The 23,171-nt window shown below is 41.3% G+C and overlaps 1 protein-coding gene across 1 annotated transcript in view; it reads right to left on the bottom strand.

The window, feature by feature from the left end:
- LOC127573461 (MICOS complex subunit MIC27-like) overlaps positions 1-23,171 on the bottom strand; it is a 62,033-nt gene that overhangs the window by 23,399 nt on the left and 15,463 nt on the right. Inside the window, exons 2-4 of the mRNA XM_052021708.1 lie at positions 22,877-22,981; positions 19,274-19,393; positions 191-245 (exon numbers count right to left, since the gene is read on the bottom strand). Coding sequence (XP_051877668.1) covers positions 191-245; positions 19,274-19,393; positions 22,877-22,981 — 280 coding nt within the window. The remainder of the gene's footprint in view (positions 1-190; positions 246-19,273; positions 19,394-22,876; positions 22,982-23,171) is intronic.

The following is a 23,171-nucleotide window of genomic DNA, read 5'->3' as shown; positions in this document are numbered from 1 at the left end:
TTCCATGTTCTGTGTTCTATAAGCCCTTGCATCCATAAGTAATGCATAAGTAGCAGCTGAGACACATGAACCGGAAGGACCCAGTGTCAATATATGTTGTGATAGCCATTCATAGCAAAAACAACAGCAAGATATTCCAAATATTTCATAAAGCTCTGGAAGAAGAAAAAGTAAATAAAGCCACTCTTACCTTTTCCAAATGCAATAGAGTTTTCTGTACCACTTCTAACAGCATTATATGCACCCTAGAAAAATACAGATGAAATAAAAGTCAAAGATTGCCAGCTTACTCAAAACATTTCATCTCCCATTAAGAATTATACATATACTTTCTTGAATGAAATTAAAAAATACCTGGAGAGTCAAAGAGTGAAAGCAGCAATATTAATGGAAGAAAAGAGAAATTAAAAATGACCTATGCAATAAATTTAGGGCAAAAATAGAAGCAGGGTACATAAGCTACAAAAGGGAAACAAAAAATACAACTGCCAAGACAAGGGGGAAAAGGCTAGGAAGTGGGGATATTATAAAAGCAATAAGAAAAAAAATAAAAAGTTAAAGATAATCAAGATATGAAAACAATTTTTTGGACACCTTGGAGAAAAATTGGAATAGGAAAAAATACAAAATTCATAACTTTGTCTTCACTAGCCACAGCGTTACTGGGAATATGAGGAAGAGATGGAGCAGTAGGATATCAAGTGATTCAACAATCAGTGTGGGGCTGAAATAGGGGTAAAGACAGTGGGATTTGGTAAATTTTCAGTGATAATGTGAAGAGGAATCTTTAAGGTTCCAACCAGCACATTTCAAAAGATATTTGAAAAATTATTTTTTGTAGAAGCATGGCGGATTACTAACAAATATGTCTGATCAAAATGCAGTGAATGAATACACCAGGTAACCACAAACCTAACAATGGCAGTGGGAAAATTACTAGGTGTTCTATGAATGGGAAAACAAAATTAATATCCAATTAGGAAGGAATGGGTTAATCAGGGGCTTCCTTAAAGTAGCTTAGCAGTTATGGTAAAGGATGAGTATTCCAGTGGCCTGCACCAATAACCTAGAGATTAAATCCTGCCTTGTCAGCTGGGGAAATTAAATTTAGTTAAATAAGTACTGTAAACCAAGAATAAAAATGTAATGTTGATATATGCACCCTGTTGGAAACTGCTGAATTCTAGTTAAAAAATCTGTTTGTTCACACAAACCTTTGAGGAAGATGATACACCTTTCTAACTTTATGTGACTCAAGACAAACAGCAATGCAGTTGACTCTTAACTGCTCTCAGAAATGGGCCAGGAAGCCAACTGGATGAAACCTCTTCTACAAAGTAAAGAATAGAACCACAGAGTATCAGTCTGAGTGTCAGATTCAACAAAGGAACAAACCCTGCAGAATTCTCTTCAATAATATCTCATAGACCATTCAAACAGCAGCCTCTTACAGCCATACTTTCACAAGGATCGCACCTTTTAGCTAAGTCTTAGAATCCTCAATCACCATTTTGGATGGTGCCTGTAACACTATAAGGAAAGAGACAGCAAATTTAGTGGCACAGTGACACATAGACAGGTGTTGATGGCCCTGGCAGGTTTCCAGATTGCCTCCCAAAGTCATGGCACTAGGTCAACCATGGGGAAGTAAACCTCCTGCTGACTGCCACATTCTCACAACTGATGAATCAGTACTTCTCTACACTGAAGGAAGTATGAAGGGTAGCAAGAAAATAATGTATTTTGGGTAAAGGCTCAATATACCCTTCACTCTACAATTATTGCCAAGCCATTAATGAACCGTACTGGAATATGTAGCACATACGATAAGCAGCACTAGGTCTATCAAAAAAATGAGATGTCAAATTGGTCAAATTCAAAACTATACAAGCAGTGATCACATAAACAAAGGATCAAATCAAAAACCAAAATGCTATTGATGCTGGAAATCTGAAATAAAAACAGAAAATGCTATAAATACTCAGGTTAAGCAGCAAATGTGGAGTGAAAACTGTGGAGTTAACTTTTCATGTTAACAACCTTTGAAAGTAATTATTTCCAATCAAGTTAATAGATTTTTAAGAAAATAACAATTGACTTAATGATGGCAATTAAGAAAATGGGTAGAGTAATAGAGTCAATATAGCATGGAGAGGCCATTCAGCCTGCCATGTTGACCAGCAGGTACCTATTCATATCAATCCATTTTCCAGCACTTGCCTGTACCCTTCTATGCCAAGGTGATTTAAGTGCTCATCCAGATACTTGTTAAGCGCTCATCCAGACATTTGTTAAACTGGAAATGGGGAGGGGGGGGGGGGGTTTAGGTTGGTGAAATCTCTTAGTCTTTACCCTAAATCTATGTCCTCTACTTTTATTCACCTCTGATAAGTCTACACTATCTATACCTCTCATAATTTTATATACCTTAATCACGTCCCCTCTTGACCTCCTCCTTCAGGGAAACCAGAACTAGTTTCTCCAGTTTCTCATCATAACTGAAATGCTCCATCCCAGGCAATCTCCTAGTGAACCTACTCTGCACCGTTATCATGTCCTTCCTACAGTGTGGTGAACAGAACTGTGCGGAGTACTCCAGCTGAGGTCTGACTAAGTTGGAGCACAACCTCCCTGCTGTTGTACTCAATGCCCCAACTAATGCACATCCCATATGCCTTACTAATCATGTTCTCAACCCGTGTTGCCACCTTCCAGGATCTTTGAACTTCCGTGCTAAGGTCCCTCTGTTCCTCAGTACTCCCTAGGACCTTACCATTCATGATGTATGTCCCAATCTCATTAGTACTCAAAATGCATTGCCTCACATTTATCAGGATTAAATTCAATCTGCCATTTCTCCAGCCCATTTTACCAACACATCAATATCACCCTGTAAGCCTAAGACTACCCTCCACACTGTCAACAACTCCACCAATCTTCATGCCATCTAAGAACTTACTGATCATATCTCTTGCATCCAGATCCAAATTATGTACATCTATTATAAATAGCAAGGGTTCCAGCACCGATCCCTTTAGAACACCATTGGCCACAGGCATCCAGTCACAAAAGTAGCCCTCTATCACCACTCCATCTCCTATTGTCAAGCCAATTTTGGATTCAATTTACCCTGTATCCCTTGGGCCCTAACCTTTTGGACCAGACTCCCATGTGGGACCTTGTCAAAGGCCTTACTGAAGTTCATGTAAATCACATCTGCAGCACTACCCTCATCAATACATTTTGTTACCTCCTCAAAAATTTCAGATTGGTCAGACAAGATCTGCCCTTGACAAAACCATGCTGGCTATCTCTGATCAGTCCCTGCCTGTCAAAGTGATCATTAATCCTGCCCTTCAGAATTTTTTCCAATAACCTCCCTGAAGCACAAGTAGAGTGTGTGCATGTGCATGCTTGCTGGCAAGACCAGCATTTATTGTCTATTCCTAACTGTTCCCGTGGTGGTGGCAAGGTACTTTCTTGAACTGCTGCAGTTTCTCTGGTGAAGGTACTCCACAATACTATTGGGTAGGGCAAATCAGGGTTCAGATGCAGTGATGAAAGAATGCCAATGTATTTTCAAGTCAGGGTGATTTGCGATTTGGAGGGGAATCTGGAGGTGGTTCCTATGAGTCTGCTGACCTTGCCCTTGGGAAGTTTTGGCACAGTATTCTGAGTAACTAGAGAGCATTTTGTCGATGGGCCACATTGCATTCAGGATGCAACAGTAGTGGCGGAAATGAATATTGAGGATGGTGTATGTGTATTTTCAATAAATGTTTCCTTCATTGCTATGTCAACGTTTATTGATGAAACGGCAATAAGGAAATAATACTTTCTCTTCTACCCTAAAATTATGTGTTTTATTTTGGACTGTAGCAATGTAAATGATGTCAGGGTTGGATTCATAGCTCCTTAAACAATAATTTACAAGTATTATGATCTGAACTTGAGTTCTGTGGCTGTAATATCAAACTCTGCAATGATAAATTGCATGGAGGACTATACATGGCACCAAGAGGTGAAAGATAAATGCATAGATTAGGCAGATGTCAAATGTGATTTAACTTGATACATTTTGGAAGAAAAAAATAATGAAAGGATTTTAATAATAGTAAAAGTAGGCAGGTTAAGAGGTCCAATGGGCTTTGATACCCAAAGTACTAAACAAAAGCAAGCACAAAATGACCCATGGGTTCACATGTCTGAATCTAGTTTGGGTCTTTAAACACATTGAATAGAAGCAGGAGGCCATTCAATAAGATCAGAGATAATCTTTTACTTCAGCACCATTTTCTTGCACATACCCTGAATCCCTAGATTCCATTACAGCCAAAAATCTGGTGATTGTTATCTGAAATATACTTTGCAACTGAGCCTCTACAGCTCTCTGGGGTAGAGATTCTGAAGATTCAGTACCCTCTGGATGATAACATTTCTTTTATATGTTCTTATAAAGCATTATGCCTTATTTTGAGATGTAATCCCTGGTTCTAGACACCCCAGAAGGGGAGATGCCAACACAGCATCTAATTTCTCCAGCCCTTTAAAAATTTTCCATGATTCTGTCAGCTCTCAAATTTCTAAGCTCCAAGAAGTTTCGGTTCAGTGTGCCTAACCTCTCTTCATAGGATACTCCTGACCCTCATCCCAGGAATCAATTTAGTGAACCTTCACTACACTCCTTTTATCACAAATGTCTTTAGGTAGGATGAAAAGATCTGTACACAATATCCCAGATGGGGTCTCAGCAGTGACCAATATAATTCCAGTAGGATTGCTTTACTCCTGCAATCAAATCCTCTTACAATGAAGACCAACAAATCACTTGCCCTTCAGAGATTCATGTAAAAAGGTCATCCAGGTCCCTCTGACGAGCAATACTTTTCAATATCTCGCCATTTAAAACACACTACTTTTTTTAATCTCTTTCCACCAAAGTGGATGACCTCACATTTTTTCACATTATATTCTTTGAACTGTTCGCTGTGTGTAGTCCAGATATCAGAAACATTTTGAGAACAAGGATTATTGCTGCCTGGCAAACCATGAGCTTTATGCCAGGTCTAAAGCCTTATTCTTCAAATACACCATTCCTCAATTGACCAAAGGCTATGCTAGTGCATCGTGAGGATGCTGATATACATACACACATACACATACACACACGCACTAATTATTGGGCATCTTGGTATCACCCATAGGATATGCTTCAGAAACTTTAGACTGTTTTGACTGTGTGGAGTCTGCACTCTCTCCTTGTGGCCACAGGAGTTTTCCTGTCTGTACTGGTTTCCTCCCACAAGTAAAAGGCACATTGATTGATAGTTAATTGGTTAGTTGGTAAATTGTCCCCAAGTGGCTGAAGAATCAGTTGGGGAGGGTGGTGAATGGAAGAATTGATGGGGACACCAGAGGAAAATGGGAATTAGTCCAGATGGGTATGTGATGGTGAGGACATGGTGGACTGAAGGCCTTCTTCCATGCTGTATGACTCTCTGATGCTAGTTTCCATTGGGGATCTGGGGTGGATAGTGTTGCAAATGTTTTTCACCTTTGAGTTAAATTTAGATGCAATCAGTGAGGTGTCAGTTCTGGGCCCCTGCCTCTCTTCTGTCATTTTGTTCCCAGAGAGCCCTGGAGAAGGAGCACATAATGTTCATGTGATTTTTTTTCTATGACAAATGGAAACAGCGGGGACTGAAGTGAGCATGCCCAGCGTAAATGGCGGAAGGAGCACATCAGCTCATGCACTCCTGTCATCAGACACTTCCATCTGTGGAAGAGTCTACGGCTCACGTTCGCCTTGTCAAAAACCACAAAACTGGAATGCAAGTCATCCTCAGTCTCAAGGTTCCACCAGTGTTAGATGAATGCTCAATATGTTTGTATCTAAGTCTGTTGTATGCCCCTTTAAAACAATTTAAAACTGGTTAAACCTTCAGTTAAAAGAGCAGAATGCAACAAAAAACATAAAATATTTATATTTCTCATTTCACTTTCATCTTTTAGCAACACCGATTTGTAAATTAAGTTCCTTCTGCAGAAACAAAATCTTACAATCACTTCAGCATTAAAATCTGTCCTGTGTTTATGACGAAAGCATTGTTGAGTGTCTACTAATGACAAAAAAGTCCAATTCATCAAGCGACGTTGTCAAAGGCAGGAAAAGTGCTGAACATGCAGCACTCCTACATCGTCTTCAAACTTCACAGCTTCCCAAAATGAGTGGACAGATTACAGCAATAACAATGTAACTGATACACAGGACAGGCATTTGTGAACCATAAACTGCAGTTGGTTGTAAACCAATATTTCCCCTTGAAATACATGCAGCTGGATTTCTGTGAATCTTTCCTGGAATATTCCAAATTTATGCTCATCTTCGCCACAATTCACTGTTTATTCTCCCAACCCCACTTCCAGCCCTGTCACTGTACTGAAACAACAGGTAGTGTAATCCTGAATTCTGGTGCAATGTGGAGTTTGCACATTTTCCTTGTGATTTCATGGGTTTCCCCCAGGTGCTCTGGTTTCACCCCACATCCCAAAGACACACTGGTTGGTAGGTTGACTGACAACTGTAAATTACCCCAAGTGTTGGTGGGTGGTAGGAAAATTATAGGGGAGTTAATGGGCATCGGAGGGAATAGCTATTAGGGGAATGGGTTTGATGGGATTAATATGAGAGCTGACATTGGCTTCATGGGTCTTATTGCCTTCTTCCATACTATGAGGAAATAAATAAGCCTTGGTCAAATCTATTAATCGGTGGCCACACTGAACAATCCTCCATAGGCTGCAGGCTTTGACACAGTTAACTAACCATCTCCATTGCTACTTCTCTGTTTTCCAGGCATATGGAACAGATGTAATCCAATTCCATTCTTATCTATCCAACTGCAGTTTGAGAGTCACCTACGATGTTTCTCTTCCTGCTCCCAGATTATGACCTTGAATTTCCCCAGGAATTTATTCTTGGCCTTGCCTTCCTACTTGCGATTTGCAAAAAATATCAGGGTCTGTATTTATTTCAATGACACTCCATATCGTTACTTCCATCTCTGTCTTGTAACACTGATAGTCTACTAATCTCCAACTATACTTTGGGAAGTCCAAAGTCACTGCCTTCGATCCCCATCAAAAATTCCATTCCCTAACTGCTAATTTCATGCCTGTTTCTGCTAAGAGTTGGAAACAGAATCACATGGTTGAAAGTTTGTGTGTTGTTATTTACCAAGGACAGCAACTACCATCTCCTTCATCTTGCGTAACTCTAATCCTCCCTTTCCGGTCTCCAGTTGAAACCCAAATTCATGCTTATGTTGCCCTTAAATTTGATAATTCCAAAGTTTTTCTACTTCTCATTCCATATAAACATGTGCTCATCCAAAACTCTGTTGCCTTACATTATTGTCTAATTTAGCCATCATCCTCACTCCATGCGTGTGTCTGAATTCAAGAATTCACCCTGGTTTACAAATTCCTCCCTAGTCCTGCCCATTCCTTTCTTTATAATTGTCCATAATTTACAATTATTTTGTGATTTCTGCACTCCTCTAATTTTGGTATCTAGCACATTCACAAAATTAAATTGTTCCACTACTGGAGACCATGCTTTCAGCTGCCCAGGTCCTAAACTCAGAAATTCCCTTCCTGAATTAACCTGACTCTCGAGCACTTTATTTATTTTAGGCTCTAATCAAAAAAACCCTAGTTGACTAGTGACCAAGTTTTTGACCACTGTCCACATTTTCTCATCTGCAGGTCAGTGTCAAAGTTTGATTAATTACACATCAGAAGAGAAACAAAGGACTACGGATGCTATAATCTAGATGAAAAACACAATGATGCTGGAGGAACTCAGCAGGCCAGGAAGGGACCTGACCCGAAATGTTGACTGCCTGGCCTGCCAAGTTCCTCCAGCATCATAGCATTTTTCACACTTCAGAAGAGACCTGGAACATTCTTTCAAGTTACAGGTGTTCTGTGAATATATTCTTATTTCAATGGTTTCGCAAAACTAACCCCTCCTATGCTTACTGGCACAGCAAATACTATTGTGCAATACAGACCCCTGGTCCTTTGATCTATTGCTTATCTGATATCTTTTTGTACTTTCCTTCATCTTCCACTCTGGACTCACTTATGGTCTGGAACACTACATCTTCCCCAGGTCACATGCAGCATATATCATTGAGGTGTTTCACAAGTTCACCCATTGTTGAGCACTCTGATGTGATAGCAACGAATGCATTTGCACTAATTTTGCTTGCAGTCCACACTTCATGTTTTCACTCATCTGACTGTGTGACATACACTTTCTTAATAATCTGCTTCTATGTGGCTTTGAAATATGTATTTAACCCCATATCTCAAAATTATAGGTGAAGTTTAATTCATAGAATCATAGAATATTACAGCACAATACAGGCCCTTCAGCCCACAATGTTGTGCTGACCTTTAAACCTCACCTAAGACTATCTAAGCCCTTCCTCCCACGTATCCCTCTATTTTAAATTCCTCCATATGCTTATCTAGCAATCTCTTGAATTTGACAAATGTACCTGCCTCCACCACCACCCCAGGCAGCGCATTCCATGCCCCAACCACTCTCTGGGTAAAAAACCTTCCTCTGATATCTTCCTTGAACTTACTACCCATTACTTTAAAGCCATGCCCTCTTGTATTGAGCATTGGTGCCCTGGGAAAGAGGCTCTGGCTGTCTACTATATCTATTCCTCTTAATATTTTGTATACCTCTATCATGTTTCCACTCATCCTCCTCCTCTCCAAAGAGTAAAGCCCTAGCTCCCTTAGTCTCTCCTCATAATGCATACTTTCTAAACCAGGCAGCATCCTGGTCAATCTCCTCTGCACCCTTTCCAACACTTCCACATCCTTCTTATAACGAGGCGACCAGAACTGGACACAGTACTAAGTGTGGTCTAACCAGAGTTTCGTAGAGTTGTATCATTACTTCACGGCTCTTAAACTCGATCCCACGACTTATGAATGCTAACATCCCATAAGCTTTCTTAACTACCCTAACCACCTGTGAGGCAACTTTAAGGAATCAGTGGATATGAACCCCCAGATCCCTCTGCTCCTCCACACTACCCAGAATCCTACCATTAACTTTCTACTCTACTTTGGAGTTTGTCCCTCCAAAGTGTACAACCTCACACTTCTCTGGATTGAACTCCATCTGCCACTTCTCAGCCCAGCTCTACATCCTATCAATGTCCCTCTGCAATCTTCGACAATCCTCCACACTATCCACAACACCACCGACCTTTGTGCCGTCTGCAAACTTGCCAACCCACCCTTCTACCCCCTCATCCAAGTCATTAATAAAAATCACGAAAAGCAGAGGTCCCAGTACTGATCCTTGTGGGACACCGCTAGTCACAGCCCTCCAATCTAAATGCACTCCCTCCACCACAACCTTCTGCTTTCTATAGGCAAGCCAATTCTGAATCCACACGGCCAAGCATCCCTGGATCCCATGCCCTCTGACCTTCTGAAGTAGCCTACCATGTGGAACCTTGTCAAATGCCTTACTAAAATCCATGTAGACCACATCTACTGCACTACCCTCATCAATCTGCCTGGTCACCTCCTCAAAGAACCCTATCAGGCTTGTGAGACATGATCTGCCCTTCACAAAGCCATGCTGGCTGTCCCTAATCAGACCATGATTCTCTAAATGTTCTTAGATCCTATCTCTAAGAATCCTTTCCAACAGCTTGCCTACCACAGACGTAAGGCTCACTGGTCTGTAATTCCCTAGACTATCCCTACTACCTTTTTTGAATAAGGGGACAACATCTGCCACCCTCCATTCCTCCAATACCATTCCCCTGGACAACGAGGACTCAAAGATCCTAGCCAACGGTTCAGCAATCTCCTCCCTTGCCTCGCAGAGCAGCCTGTGGAATATTCCATCAGGCCCCAGGCACTTATCTCTCCTAATATTTTCTAACAGCTCCAACACATCCTCTCTCTTGACATCTACATGCTCCAGAACATTAACCTTACCAACACTGTCCTCAGCGTCATCAAAGCCCCTCTCCTTAGTGAATACCAAAGAGAAGTATTCATTGAGGACATCACCCACTTCCACAGCTTCCAGGCACATCTTCCCACCTTTGTCTCTAATTGGTCCTACCTTTACTCTCGTCAACCTTCTGCTCTTCACGTAAGTGAAAAATGCCTTGCGATTTTCCTTAACCCTACTCGCCAAGGCCTTTTCATGTCCCCTTCTTGCTCTCCTCAGCCCCTTCTTAAGTTCCTTCCTTGCTACCCTATATTCCTCATGAGCCCTATCTGATCCTTGCTGCCTACACCTTATGTATGCTGCCTTCTTCCTCCTAACTAGATGTTCCACCTCTCTTGTCACCCATGATTCCTTCACCCTGCCATTGCTTCTCTGCCTCACTGAGACAAGTTTATCCCTAACATCCAGCAAGAGATCCCTGAACAACAACCACATCTCCATCGTACATTTCCCTTCAAAAATGTCATCCCAATTTACACTCGGCAGTTCTAGCCTCATAGCTTCATAATCTGCTCTTCCCCAATTAAATATCTTCCTGTCCTCTTTGCTCCTAACCTTGTCCATGATAATGCTAAAGGTTATGGAGCAGTGGTCACTGTCCCCCAAATGCTCACCCACCTGAGAGATCTGTCACCTGACTCGGTTCATTACCTAATACTAGATCTAATATGGCATTCCCTCTCGTCGGCCTGTCAACATACTGTGACAGGAATCCGTCCTGGACACACTTAACAAACTCTGCCCCGTCTAAACCTTTGGTACTAAGCAGGTGCCAATCAATATTTGGGAAGCTGAAGTCTCCCACGATAACAACCCTGTTATTCTTGCACCTTTCCAAAATCTGCCTCCCAATCTGCTCCTCAGTATCCTTGCTGCTACCAGGGGGCCTACAGAATACTTCCAGTAGAGTAACTGCTCCTTTCTTGTTCCTAACTGTACTGACTCTAGAGAGGATCCTTCTACATTATCCACCCTTTCTGCAGCTGTAATAGTATCCCTGACCAGTAACGCCACCCCTCCTCCTCTTCTCCCCCCCCTCCCTATCCCTTTTAAAACATGGAAATACAGGAACATTCAGTATCCATTCCTGTCCTGGTGATAGCCAAGTCTCTGCAAGAGCCACAATATCATAGTTCCATGTATTTATCCAAGCTCTCAATTCATCACCCTTATTCCTGATACTTCTTGCATTTAAGTAAATGCACTTTAGCCCATCCACCTTTCTACTTTTATGCCCTATACTCTGCTTCTCCTCCCTCAAAGCCTCTCTATATGTTAGATCTGACTTTACTCCATACACTTCTTCCACTGACCTATCCCTCCAGTTCCCATTCTGCTTCCAAACTAGTTTAAACCCTCCCAAACCGCACTAGCAAACCTGCCTGCAAGGATATTGGTCCCCCTTGAGTTCAGGTGTAACCTATCCACTCTGTACAGGTCCCACCTTCCCCAGAAGAGATCCCAATGATCCAAAAATCTAAAATTGAAGATAGCAAAAGCTTCTCTCTCATTTGAGACAACAATCCATGTTATAGAATGACAGAAAATCTACAGCACAGGAGGTCATTCAGCCCAAAATATCTGCTAATCAAATAGAGCTACCTAGCCTAATATCACCTGCCAGAAGTAGGTCTGTAGTCCTGTGGGTCACTGTTTTTCATGAACACATCCAAGTACTGCCGTTTCAGGCAAATGCAAAGATATGGATTGTTGCAGCCCGTTAGATTCTAGCTTTGCTCGGTGTGTATAAAAGAGAAAGCCAGTGGGCTGGGTCAAGCAGAACAGTCAGATGGTAGATCGATGAAGAAGCACAAGCAGTGCACATGTCAATGAGTTTCAGAGTACAGTATGAAGCATTCTGAAGGTCAGATGACAGCTGCAAGATTTGTGGTACTTTTGCAATGAACTAAGTTGAGAAGCCGGATACACTGCATCAGACTCCTCAACTTATCACCAACAACAGCTGGAGCATCTCGCTCAGCTCCATTCATTAACAAAAATGAAACCTGAGGTAACTACAGATATTGGAAATCTGAAATAAAAATAGAAGAATGCGAGAAACACACAGCAAGTCAGCAAGCATCAATAAAAAGAACAAAGGTAATTATTCAGGTCAAAGACCTTTCATCAGAACTGGGAAAATGAGAAGACTAATTTTTTTTTAAGTTGCAAAGAGGGTGGAGGAAGGATGGAGAGGACAGAGATATTCTCCCTGATAAGATGAGGGCAGGTTGTTGTGGGGATAAACGGAAGATAAAGTCACCCAGTTGAAAGGTGAGAGGGCGGGAGGGCGAGGGGCGGCGAGAAAGAGAGAGTGAGAATGTGCAGAGGAAATGTCCACCAGGTCAGGCCGCGCTAATGGAGGGGCAAAACCTGAGCCAATTTTACAGCTGGATAGCAGAACTAACTAGTTCCAAGGGAAACGAAGAATCATCTGAAACTGCAGAATTCCACATTGAGTCCAGATGCCACAATGTGCCCAGATAGAAAATGAGGTACTGTTCCTCAAGCTTGCACTGGCCTCATTATAACAATGCCGAGACCACAGACTGATGGGTCAGAGTGGGAGTGAGATAGAGAATTAAAGTGGCAGGTGACAGGAAGCTCAGGGTCAGCCCTGCAGACCGAACCCAGTATCCGCAGAAAAGTTACCCAATCTGCTCGTGGTCTCTCCAATGTCAAGGAAACCACATTGAAAGTGCCAAGTGCAGTACATTGAATTGGAAGTAAAGAGCTGTTTCACCTGTTGGATCCCTACCTGGTGAGAAGGGAAAAGATAAAAGACAGGTGCTGCATCTCCTGTTGTTGCATGGAGAAATGCCATGAGGAGACTTGTTAATGGAGACAGATGAACAGCCCAAGGAGTTGTAAAGGGCATGGTCCCTTCAGAATGCTGAAAGGGGAGGGGAAGATGTGTCTTGCAAGGGAATCTTGTGGAAGCTGATAGTTCGAAGGATGACCCACTAAATGTAGAGGCTGGAGGCGTGGAAAGTGAAGACTGGGAGAAATTGATCCTCCTGTGTCCAGAAGAGGAGGGGAGGTGGTACAGAAAATATATAAGATGCGTTCAAGGGTTGTGCCACTCTGGAGAGGGCAAGAGGCCAGAGAGAGGTCAATCAGGAATTTTGGAGATGGGAGAAAGGGTCTGAGGTGAAGACTCCTGGCCAGAGAAAGAGGTACAGAGGCCAAAGCACTGAAGAGTTCCACGTCAGGCTTAGAATTTATTAAATTGGGATGTTGATGCATGAAGCAGAGGTCTCTGCAGAGGCCTACTTCAAGATCAGAGAAAGGTCCCGCTCTGCACCTGAAAACTAACTTGTTTTCCCAGTCCTGATGAAGCCTTTGACCTGAAACATTAACTTTGTTTCTCTTTCCACAAATGCCTTGTGACCTGTGGAGTGTTTTCAGCAGGTCTTATTCCCTTCTTCACAATATAACTACTGATCTTTACCAAAAGTGAGGTGAAGGCAAGTGTTTTTTGTTTTATTTTAATACTAATGGTTTTAATTCATGTATATGCATTGAATGTATTTTTAAAGGAAGTTTTGTTGTGTTTTCTTTAATTCAAATGTTTTTTTAGCTGTTTTGAAATGACTGATCATCAGAGGCATTTAACAACAGTGGAAAAGACCTTCCGACAGCACCATCCATCAGAAGACCATTAGGGAGCCTGTCAGCAGGACCTTAGTTACTGCCACCTATGACTTTGTTACTATGCATAGATCACTCTGCTGCATGGATGTCTGAGGCATAGAGGCTGCAGGACATCAGGGGCTACAAAGCCACAAAAGGTGAGAGTGAGTGGGCAATCTACAGGAAGCAAATGCGAGATGGGGGCCAGGTTCAGTGGAATCCAGCCATTAACTACTTGTTTATTGGAAATGAGAGGACTTAAAAGGCAGATACTGGAACTGTCAAAAAAAATGAGAATATAAAATAATTAAAAGCAAAACAAAGAGAAAACTGAGAATGGAGATAGCTTCTTATATTCAATGGTAGATGTATGGTTGTTATCATCATTGCCAATAATAGAATACAACTTTTGAACAGCAGGAAACATTAACCAGTTCCAAGTGATATGAATGACCTTGGAACTGTTTAATGTTGGAGCAATTTGTGAGTAAACAGTATAATAAGCTTTTACCTGCCCTACAGAATTAATTTACTGGTTTGTTTCTAAGGTATCCTTGAAAACCAATGGACATTAAAACAAGAGCAGAAAAGCTTCAGCCTTAACTGACCAACGCATCACAATGTTGAACCCCTGCACCTTCTAACAAATGATGCTCAACAGTACCACTTCCTTAAAAATAGGTATTATTTATTGACCCATGCAAATCAAATGCAGGTTACAATAACAAATTACCCAGTGTAGCGACTCACCGTCTGGGTAAGCGAACTGGCTCGGCAGTCGGGTCGCACGGCGTCGGAGCGGCAAGGCCCAAGATGGCGGCGGGCCTTCGTCTTCCCCGAGTGACGGGGGAGAAACCGCGTGCGGGAAAAACTTGATGACGTAGCACATACGTCATTGCCGGTTGCATTGGGTGGGAACAGCTCCCTTAAAAGGCCAGCGCAAGGCGGGAAAATAAACCAGTTCTGTTCTGAAACTCTATGACTCGCGTCTTGTGTTCATTCTGCGGTAGCAACTGCTACACCAGCAATCCAAATTCGATGAAAATGTGAGAGAAATTAAATGTAAAAAAAGCATAATTTGAATTAAGTTTAATTTAACTGTATTGAACAGAAGTCAATTGAGATCGAGGTGAAAACCACTCCAATGTTGAGCTTGTATCTTTTACAAAATAGTTGGCTGTGGTTGTTGGAGCCCAGTCTCAGGAGTTCCTTAGGGCGATTATCTTCAACTACTTCATCAAATGACCCTCCATCACAAAGTCAGAAGTGGGGATGTTCATCAATGACTGAACAATATTAAATTCCATTCACAGCTCCTCAAAACATGAGAGCAGCAAACAATCTGTTGGAGGAACTCACTGGGTTGAGCATTATCTGTGGGGGGAGAAGGAAATATTGATGTTTCGGGTTGAAACCCTGCATCAGAATTGAGTTCCTCCAGCAGATTGTCACTCCAGATTCCAGCATCTGCAGTCTCTTGTGCCTCTTCAAAAAGTGAAGCAGTTGATGACTTCAAGCAGCAAGAAAAGAACAACATGGACTTATAATTGGCAGGGACCTGTCATACCACAACAGTGCCAGATAACAACTGTTGCCAACAAGTCTGACTAGCTACTTTTGGCATTCAGTGGCACTACTATCACTGAGTCCTCCACCATCAACATTCTTGGTGTCACTACTGACCAGATTCTCAACTGGACCAATCATTTAAATACTATTGCCACAGAGCAAGTCAGAGGCTGGGTATCCCGTGGACAGTGACACATCTCCTGATAACTCAAAGCCTTTCCACCATCCGTATGGCATAAATGAGGAGTTATGGAACACTTACCACTTGTCTGGATGAGTGCAACTCTCACAACACTCAATGAGCTTGATACCAAGTGGGACAAAGCAATCTGCTTAACTGGGTCCTCTTCCACTACCCCGAATATTCATTACCTCCACCAACATCACTGTAGTGTGTCCCATTCATAAAATACGTTGTATTTCCCTATCTTGTGACTTCTACAAAGGAGGTCAAGGGCAGCCTACACGTCACTTGTCAACACCTGGTAACTACCAGAATGGATTCGAGTCGAGGTAAGCTTTCAGCAACATGCCTGGGGTATGTACAGTAAGCAATTATTAATATCTATTTGTCCACTGCATGCCTCCTTCCAGTCCAGTCTTCCAAAGCAGCAGAGAAAGGTTACATAGAATAAAGAGTCTATTACCCAATTCCTTCATCAGATAAAATATCACTATTCAAAAGAACAAGCTAAGTAGGCTGAACTTGTTCTTACCCTGAACAACTTCTCTTTTGACTCCTCTCACTTCATAGAAGTCAAAGGTGTAGCCATGGGCATTTGCATGGGCCGTAGCTATGCCTTTCTTTCTGTTGGCTATGTGTAACAGTCTTTGCTCCAAACTTCTCTTGTACCACCATCCAACTCTTTCTCTGTTACATCAACAACTGCATTGGTGCTGCCTCCTGCAATAGTGGAGAACTCGTCAATTTTATCACGTTCACCCTTAACTTCCACCCCACTCTCAAATTAACTTGGATCATTTCTGACACTTCTCTCCCTTTTCTAGATCTCCCCACCTCAATCTCAGGAGACAAACTATCCACTGACATTTACTATAAACCCACTGATTCCCACAGCTATCTAGACTACACCTCTTCCCACCCTGTCCCTCGAAAGGATGCCACGCCTTTCTCCCAGTTCCTCCATTTGCACTGCATCTGATCTCACGATGAGGCTTTCCATTCCAGGACATCTGAAGTGTCCCTATGATTCAGGAAACATGGCTTCCCTTCTACTGTGATTGATAGAGCCCTCTCTCACACTTCCTCCATTTCTTGGACTTCTGCTCTCACCCCACCTCCCTCCAAACAGAACAGACATAGAGTTCCCCCAGTCCAAACCTTTTACCTTGTTGCCTCCGCATTCAGCACATCATGCTTCAACATTTCTGCCAGTTGCAACAAGATCCCACCACTAGCCACATCTTCTCTTCCTCACTTCTTTCCACTTGCTGCAGGGACCACTCCTTCCGTGACTCCCTGGTTCATTCATCCCTTCCCAATCTCTGGGATTTTCACTTGCAACTGCAGTTAGTGCAACAATTGTTCTTACTCCTCCCTCACCACAATCCAGGGATCTAAACAGCTCTTCCAGGTGAGGCAAAGACTCACATGCACCTCCTCCATCCTCGTCTACTGCATTTGGTGCTCCAAATGCAGCTTCCTCTATATCGGCAAGACCAAATGCGTTCTGTCTGAAATGGCCATTCCGAGTTCCCGATCACATGCCATTTCAACTTCCCTTCCATTCCCACACTGATCTGTCTATTCTTGGCCTTCTCCACTGCCAGGGTGAGGCCCAATACAAATTAAGGAACAACGCCTCATATTCCGCCTGACTAGTCTACAATCCAATGGTATGAATATTAAGTTTTCCAATTTCAGGTAACCCTTACCTCCTATGTGTTCCCCCCCTCCCTCTCTCTCCTTCCAATCCACTTCTAGTCCTCCCATTTTGTCCCCCTACCCTCCATCTTATCCCCCCCCCATCACCCATTTTCATCCCCCTCCAGGTTCTATCTTCTGCCCACCACATTTTATCCACTGTCTCCCCTCTCCCCCATCTGGTTCTGGTTCCATCTGCCCTTTGTCTTTCCCTTAATGGTTCCAACTATCTTCTTCCTTACTTATCAGATTCCAATACTGGCAGCCTTTGAGTTCCTAGTGGTCTCCACCTTCATCCCCTCCTCCAGGCTCCATCTTTCATTTTCATTTGCCTCTATCGTCCACCTGCCTGTCTCCCAGCTCCACTCTATCCCCTCACCTACCTGGCTCCATATGTCTGTCATCCTTCACCCCACCTCGGTCCACCAATCACCTACTAGCCCCTTCTCCCTCTGCTCTTTATAACAGCCATCTTCACTCTCTACTGTCCTGATGCAGGTTTTTGACCTGAAACATCCACAATTCCTTTCTCCCCCACAGATACTGCTTGACCCGCTGAGTTCCCCCAGATTGTTTGTTGCTCCAGATTCCAGCATCTGCAGCCTCTTTACTCCACAAGTTAATCATTGTTACAAATAGAATTTCTCCATTTATTATTCTGAAAATTTAAGCAACTATTTCCAAAAAAATTCAAAGATTGATATGAATTTCACACCTTGCAGTTCTTTGAAAAATAATTCATGTTAAAAATCAATATTTTGATATAACTCAGAAATAATGACCACACTTTAAAACAACCTATTTGCCATCTACTTAAACATGTAAATAGAAGCTTGTCATTACAAACTGAACTAATTGTTCACCTTTCAATCATTCCACTGCAAGCTTTGAGTCAATACTGAAAATTAATGCAGAACCATGAACAGCACCCATTTTCTTAAAACAAAAACTGATGTTTCGTGACAAAGTAAATATATAACAATCAAGCCAAAATTAGGCAAAAGCACGTTCTTACTTCTGACTGAATATCCAGTCTACCCACTAATGCAAAGCTCTCAGCAATTCCAAACAATTTTCATTCAGTACTTGAAAATTATTCTATTTCAGAAACCATGAAAATGATGCATGAACATCCTGCCTCCCTCCAAACCCATGCCCAGTACACCACAGTAAATATGCAGAATGAATCATAGATTTGGCTTTAGGTTCCGTAGTGCCAAAACAGTAGCATTTTACTTTTTATACATCAGATTAAAGTTTCTCATAGGAACAGCTTATTGCTTTGATAATTACTTCCCCACAATTTACCACCCCCCACCATTTCCCAAATAATTTGTTTAGCTAAAAACTGCATCACTACTCAAGAATTTGTTGTGAATTATTAAATTAGTAGATAACTAAGCCAGGCATTTGATTATTTCCCACAGATTTGTTTTGGACTGCCAAGAAATTAATTACATGATTCAAAAAATAAACTGTGATGAATCAGTTTTAATGACACATATGGAATAAAAGAATACCAATGACTTACATTTTCTTGAATGAAGAGAACTTGAATTTGTTCAAATGTTTCTCTTTAGAAAAACAATAATTTTTAAGTAATGATTTCATTAACTCTCAAGTGTTGATGGATTTGATATCCAACTAAACTGGGAGTATGGATCAACCAACTGCCAAAGCTTTTTTTCTGCAATTTTGTGATTGCAGATTGTTTGGTTGATTTCCTGAAATAAAGTTCTTTCTGGGGAATCAACAAAAAGTAATGATAGACAGTTTTGCAGGTGGCTCATCCTTAACCAGACATCCTGACCAAATATTTTTGTTAGCACACTTTATTAACATGTTAAAAAATTAATGTATTCACTTGCCTTTGTACTAATTGTATGTGTTAAATGCAATTTAACTGACAGTGCTTTTTTTTATTTCACCAAGTAAATATATTTTAAAAAATGTTGCTAATAAAATGTTTTGTCATTTTTCTCCAAATAAAACCCATTAAATTGGTGTTTTAATTTTGCTGATTTTGACCCATTTCGAAAGAAATACACTTGAATCTCATCAACAAAACATGCACTCAAATTCCATAGAAAACAGCACAAATTTTCAATTGGTGTGTTGTACAGTACCTTGCATTGAGCAGCAAATGGCTGAACAGTCTGTCTCAGGGCAGAGATCCCCTTGAGCAACCGACCTGGCTGTTCTACTACGAATTTACAGTTTGTTGAAGGTTCATTGTAAACTGAAAGCTTCAAAAGAAAATATTTCATTAAAATTAGTATTTTCTAAATTATAAGTGCTTGATACTATGAGCACTTTTTACAAAAATGATTCTACTTCTAAAACAGGTTAAAATAATACATGACAAAAAAATACAATTTGGCCTTTTGAGCCTCAACCAAAGCTGATTTTCAACATCAACCATGGAAGATTTTCTTTCTCAACTTTACCATGCCACACTTTACTATATGTCTTGAATCTCTTATTATTTAAAAGATATATTCAAAAACTTTTAAGGTAGAGAATTAAAAGATGTACAATCCTTTGAATAAAGAAACTTCTCTCAAGGCTTAAATGCTCAACTTCTTATGCAGCAACTCTGACCAAAGACTCTCCACCAACTCTGCCCTACAAAACCCCTGAAGAATGTTATCTTCAACTAAATCACCCTTCATCTAAATTCTCTAGGATATAAACTTAACCTATTTTCTCTCTTTTCTCCACACAAACCCACCATCCTAGGAACCAGTCTAGTGACAATTTGTTCCTTTCAGAGATAAAACTGGGCACAATGTTCTCACTACAGCTTTGAATAATTGAATTAAAAGGTATTTACCCTTAAATTCGAATTTCTTCCAATTCCTTCAGAACAATAGGCAAACGTACCATTTGCTTTCCTAATGGCTTGCTGCATGTGGAAAATTTGAAATAGAAATTCACCAAGAATCCCTGGGATAGTGGGTTCCGGCGGTGTACAATCCCTCCCCCCACTACTGAGAAGGGTGGGCGAGAGTTAGAACCAAAGATTACAGGGGCTCTGTGACTGTTATTTTCCTACTTTTCCTGCCAGTGGACAGCTACACATTTCTCCACATTATATTCCATCTGTCACATCTCTACCCAGCCGAAGGACAGGGGGAACAAAGGCCGGGAGGGAAGAGAGACACAGGTTTGGTAAGTGGAGAACAGGAATCCGGATTAGCAGCAAGACACAGTCCCATTTGCAACCTGTTCCTGGCTGTCAGTGCCGAAGTGTGGTGTCATGGCACAGCAGGGAGGTGATTGGTGGGGATTTCTTCCCAGATTCTTATGGTTGTCCCGTGAGCTTTCATTCAGGGAATATAACTGGAGCGAAAGAGTGCATGTTTAAAATAATTAATTACCTTGGAATTAATTAAATAGAACAGAGATGGCTGGGCAGGCAATGTGTTGTAACTGCAAAATGTAGTAATTGGTGGACTCCATTAAGATTTAAGGTGACCAAGTGTGTACAAGTGTTGGCTGCTCAACGATCTATGGCTCAGAGCTGATGAGCTGGAGTCTGAGCTTCAGACACTGCGCCACAACAAGGAGGGGGAGAGTTACCTGGACAGAGTAATTACCTCAAATTTGATCGGTGGCTAGGAACAAGAGGAAGTGACTGCAAAAGAGGAGATAGAGGGATCCAGAGGATAGCTCTGGAGGATCCTCTGCTGTTTTCTTGGTCTAACAAGCAAGAGGTTCTTGCTCCATGTTTGTATGAGAATAAGGACTGCAGGGAAGGTGTGCAAACTGTCCATAGCACGACACAAGAAAGGCCATTAAAGTGGGGGTGCAGGGAAGAAGGTTTAGCTTACGAATTATGAGCAGCTTGGGCCAAAGTTGAAAAGCAGGAACACAATAGTGATTTTTGCCAACTTTTAAAAAAAATCCTCAATAAAAATGATTTCTTTCTTGACCTTGGGATGCCCAAGAGATTTTTTACATTATCATTTTTTCAGGTTGTGAATGCCACTAACAAACCTATTTTTCATTGCCTATCCCTTATTGTCCTCGAGAAGTGGGTGATGAGCCACATTCCAGAACTACTGCGGCCCTTCTAAAAGATCCCTACAATGCCACTGGGTATGGAGTTCTAGTTATAAATCCAGCATTGATGAAGGAACAGTGACATTTCCAGGTCAGCATGGTGTGCAACTTGGAGGAGAAGCTCCAGGTGGTGGTGTTTCCCTTGCATTTGCAGCCTCTGTCCTTAGTGGTAGAGACTACTGACTTGGAAGGTGCTGTTGGAGTAGCCTAGGCAAGTAACTAAAGCACATGTTGCAGATGATAATGCTGTAATAATGTACCACCTACAATGCTAACGTATATAATCATTTTAACTTGGGTAACAAAAATCAGCATTTACTGTTTTTATTTCAGATTCCCAGTATTACAGTTTTTTGACGTTCATTTACTAAAATAAGTTACAGTTAACATAATTAAATATCCACTAATTCACCAAACCTATGTGCTCCCATCCCAGGAAAGCAGCTATGTCTAAAGGCAACAGAGCCCGAATGACTTAATCAATAGCATCTAAGCTACAACAACTTGCAGTACAATCTAAAGTGAAGACATACACTGCACTGCAGTTCACTCATCTGAACTCACAAGCAGCCTTTTGTAAGATACATTTTACTAGAATTACCAGCTACATTATGGAAGTCTGCCTTAGGGGCCCATGAAGAATAGCTTCAGATGTGCCAATGACTTTAATGCTGTATGTCAGTCTAATTCTGTGTAACAGGCTAATATGACTGAAGAGTACCTGGTGTGTGGCCACTCATGAGCAGTAGCAGATTTGTGCCACAGGGTGGTGCAGACACATCAGCATAAGCCAAAAAGCCTCTTCAACCACAGACACGACTTCAGCTTGATGGGTCTTGCATTTGGTTAAAAGCACAGACCAAAATAGGAGGACTGCTTTATACAGCATACAAAGGGGCTCATATGTCACTAAAGGAAGGCCAAATCAGTGTTACCCAACAGTTGCACAGAAAGTGATTGGTTCAAAAAATTGCTGTTCATATTTGCACTGGCACTTCAATGCAATACTGAGGGAATGCTGTACCATCAGAAAAGCAGTCTTTCAAATCACCTTCACACATGAATATAAAATATTCTGTTGCATCATTCAAAGTAGTACACAGATTTGCTGCTGGATTTGCTCAATACAAGAATGACTACATTTCAGAAAATGTTACATTGGCAATAAAATACTTTGGTACGAAAGGTGCATTATAAACATTACAGGTGTTTCAAGGAATTCAGTATGAATGTTATTACAATATACCGCATTACTAACAGCTGGGCATTTAATAAAACTTATTCTTGGAGATGTCATTTCCATGGATTTTACCATTCTCCCTGTGCATAAATCAGAGCTTAGGGTGACCAATCACATCGAACCCGGATATCAGTGAACTGAATAAAGGCGTGTCTTCCAATTATGAGTAAATGAAGATGGGGATTAATTCTTTTAACGGAATACTTTTTCAGGATGCAAGATCTCACTTTGAACGATCAGTACATTTCAGCACAGTGGGCAGTAACGAGTTTACAAAGTATTACATTTATAGATATTCAGATCCAACATGCCACGAACTCATGAAATATTCAACATATTAAAACAAACAATAAGTTTTTTTTAATTCAAATAAACTCTAAAATCAGATGAAATCCAAAGCAGCAAAACAAAAAAAGAAACACACCTGTTCAGGTTTGATGAGATCCCTCTCATGTTGATTTTTGCTTGAAGCATACACTTTAAATGAGACCAGTCCAAAACAGGCCGGAAGAGCTGACAATCTGACAACCTGAGGAGATTTAAAAACAAATTTGGTCAATATTCCTTTCAACTGGAGTCATTATCAATACTCAGACCTTAATTGATCTGTTTGTTCTCTTCTTCCATCTACCATGCATCAGTATTACATGGTGCTGCTTAGTAAGTCCATATTTTTAAAAAGTTGGAGAGCTTTGGCTTTGCTCCTTTCCTATTTCCTT

Source organism: Pristis pectinata, chromosome 8 (genome assembly GCF_009764475.1).
Source record: "Pristis pectinata isolate sPriPec2 chromosome 8, sPriPec2.1.pri, whole genome shotgun sequence".
In the NCBI taxonomy this organism is placed as follows: domain Eukaryota; kingdom Metazoa; phylum Chordata; class Chondrichthyes; order Rhinopristiformes; family Pristidae; genus Pristis; species Pristis pectinata.
This window is presented reverse-complemented; position numbering and strand designations above follow the sequence as displayed.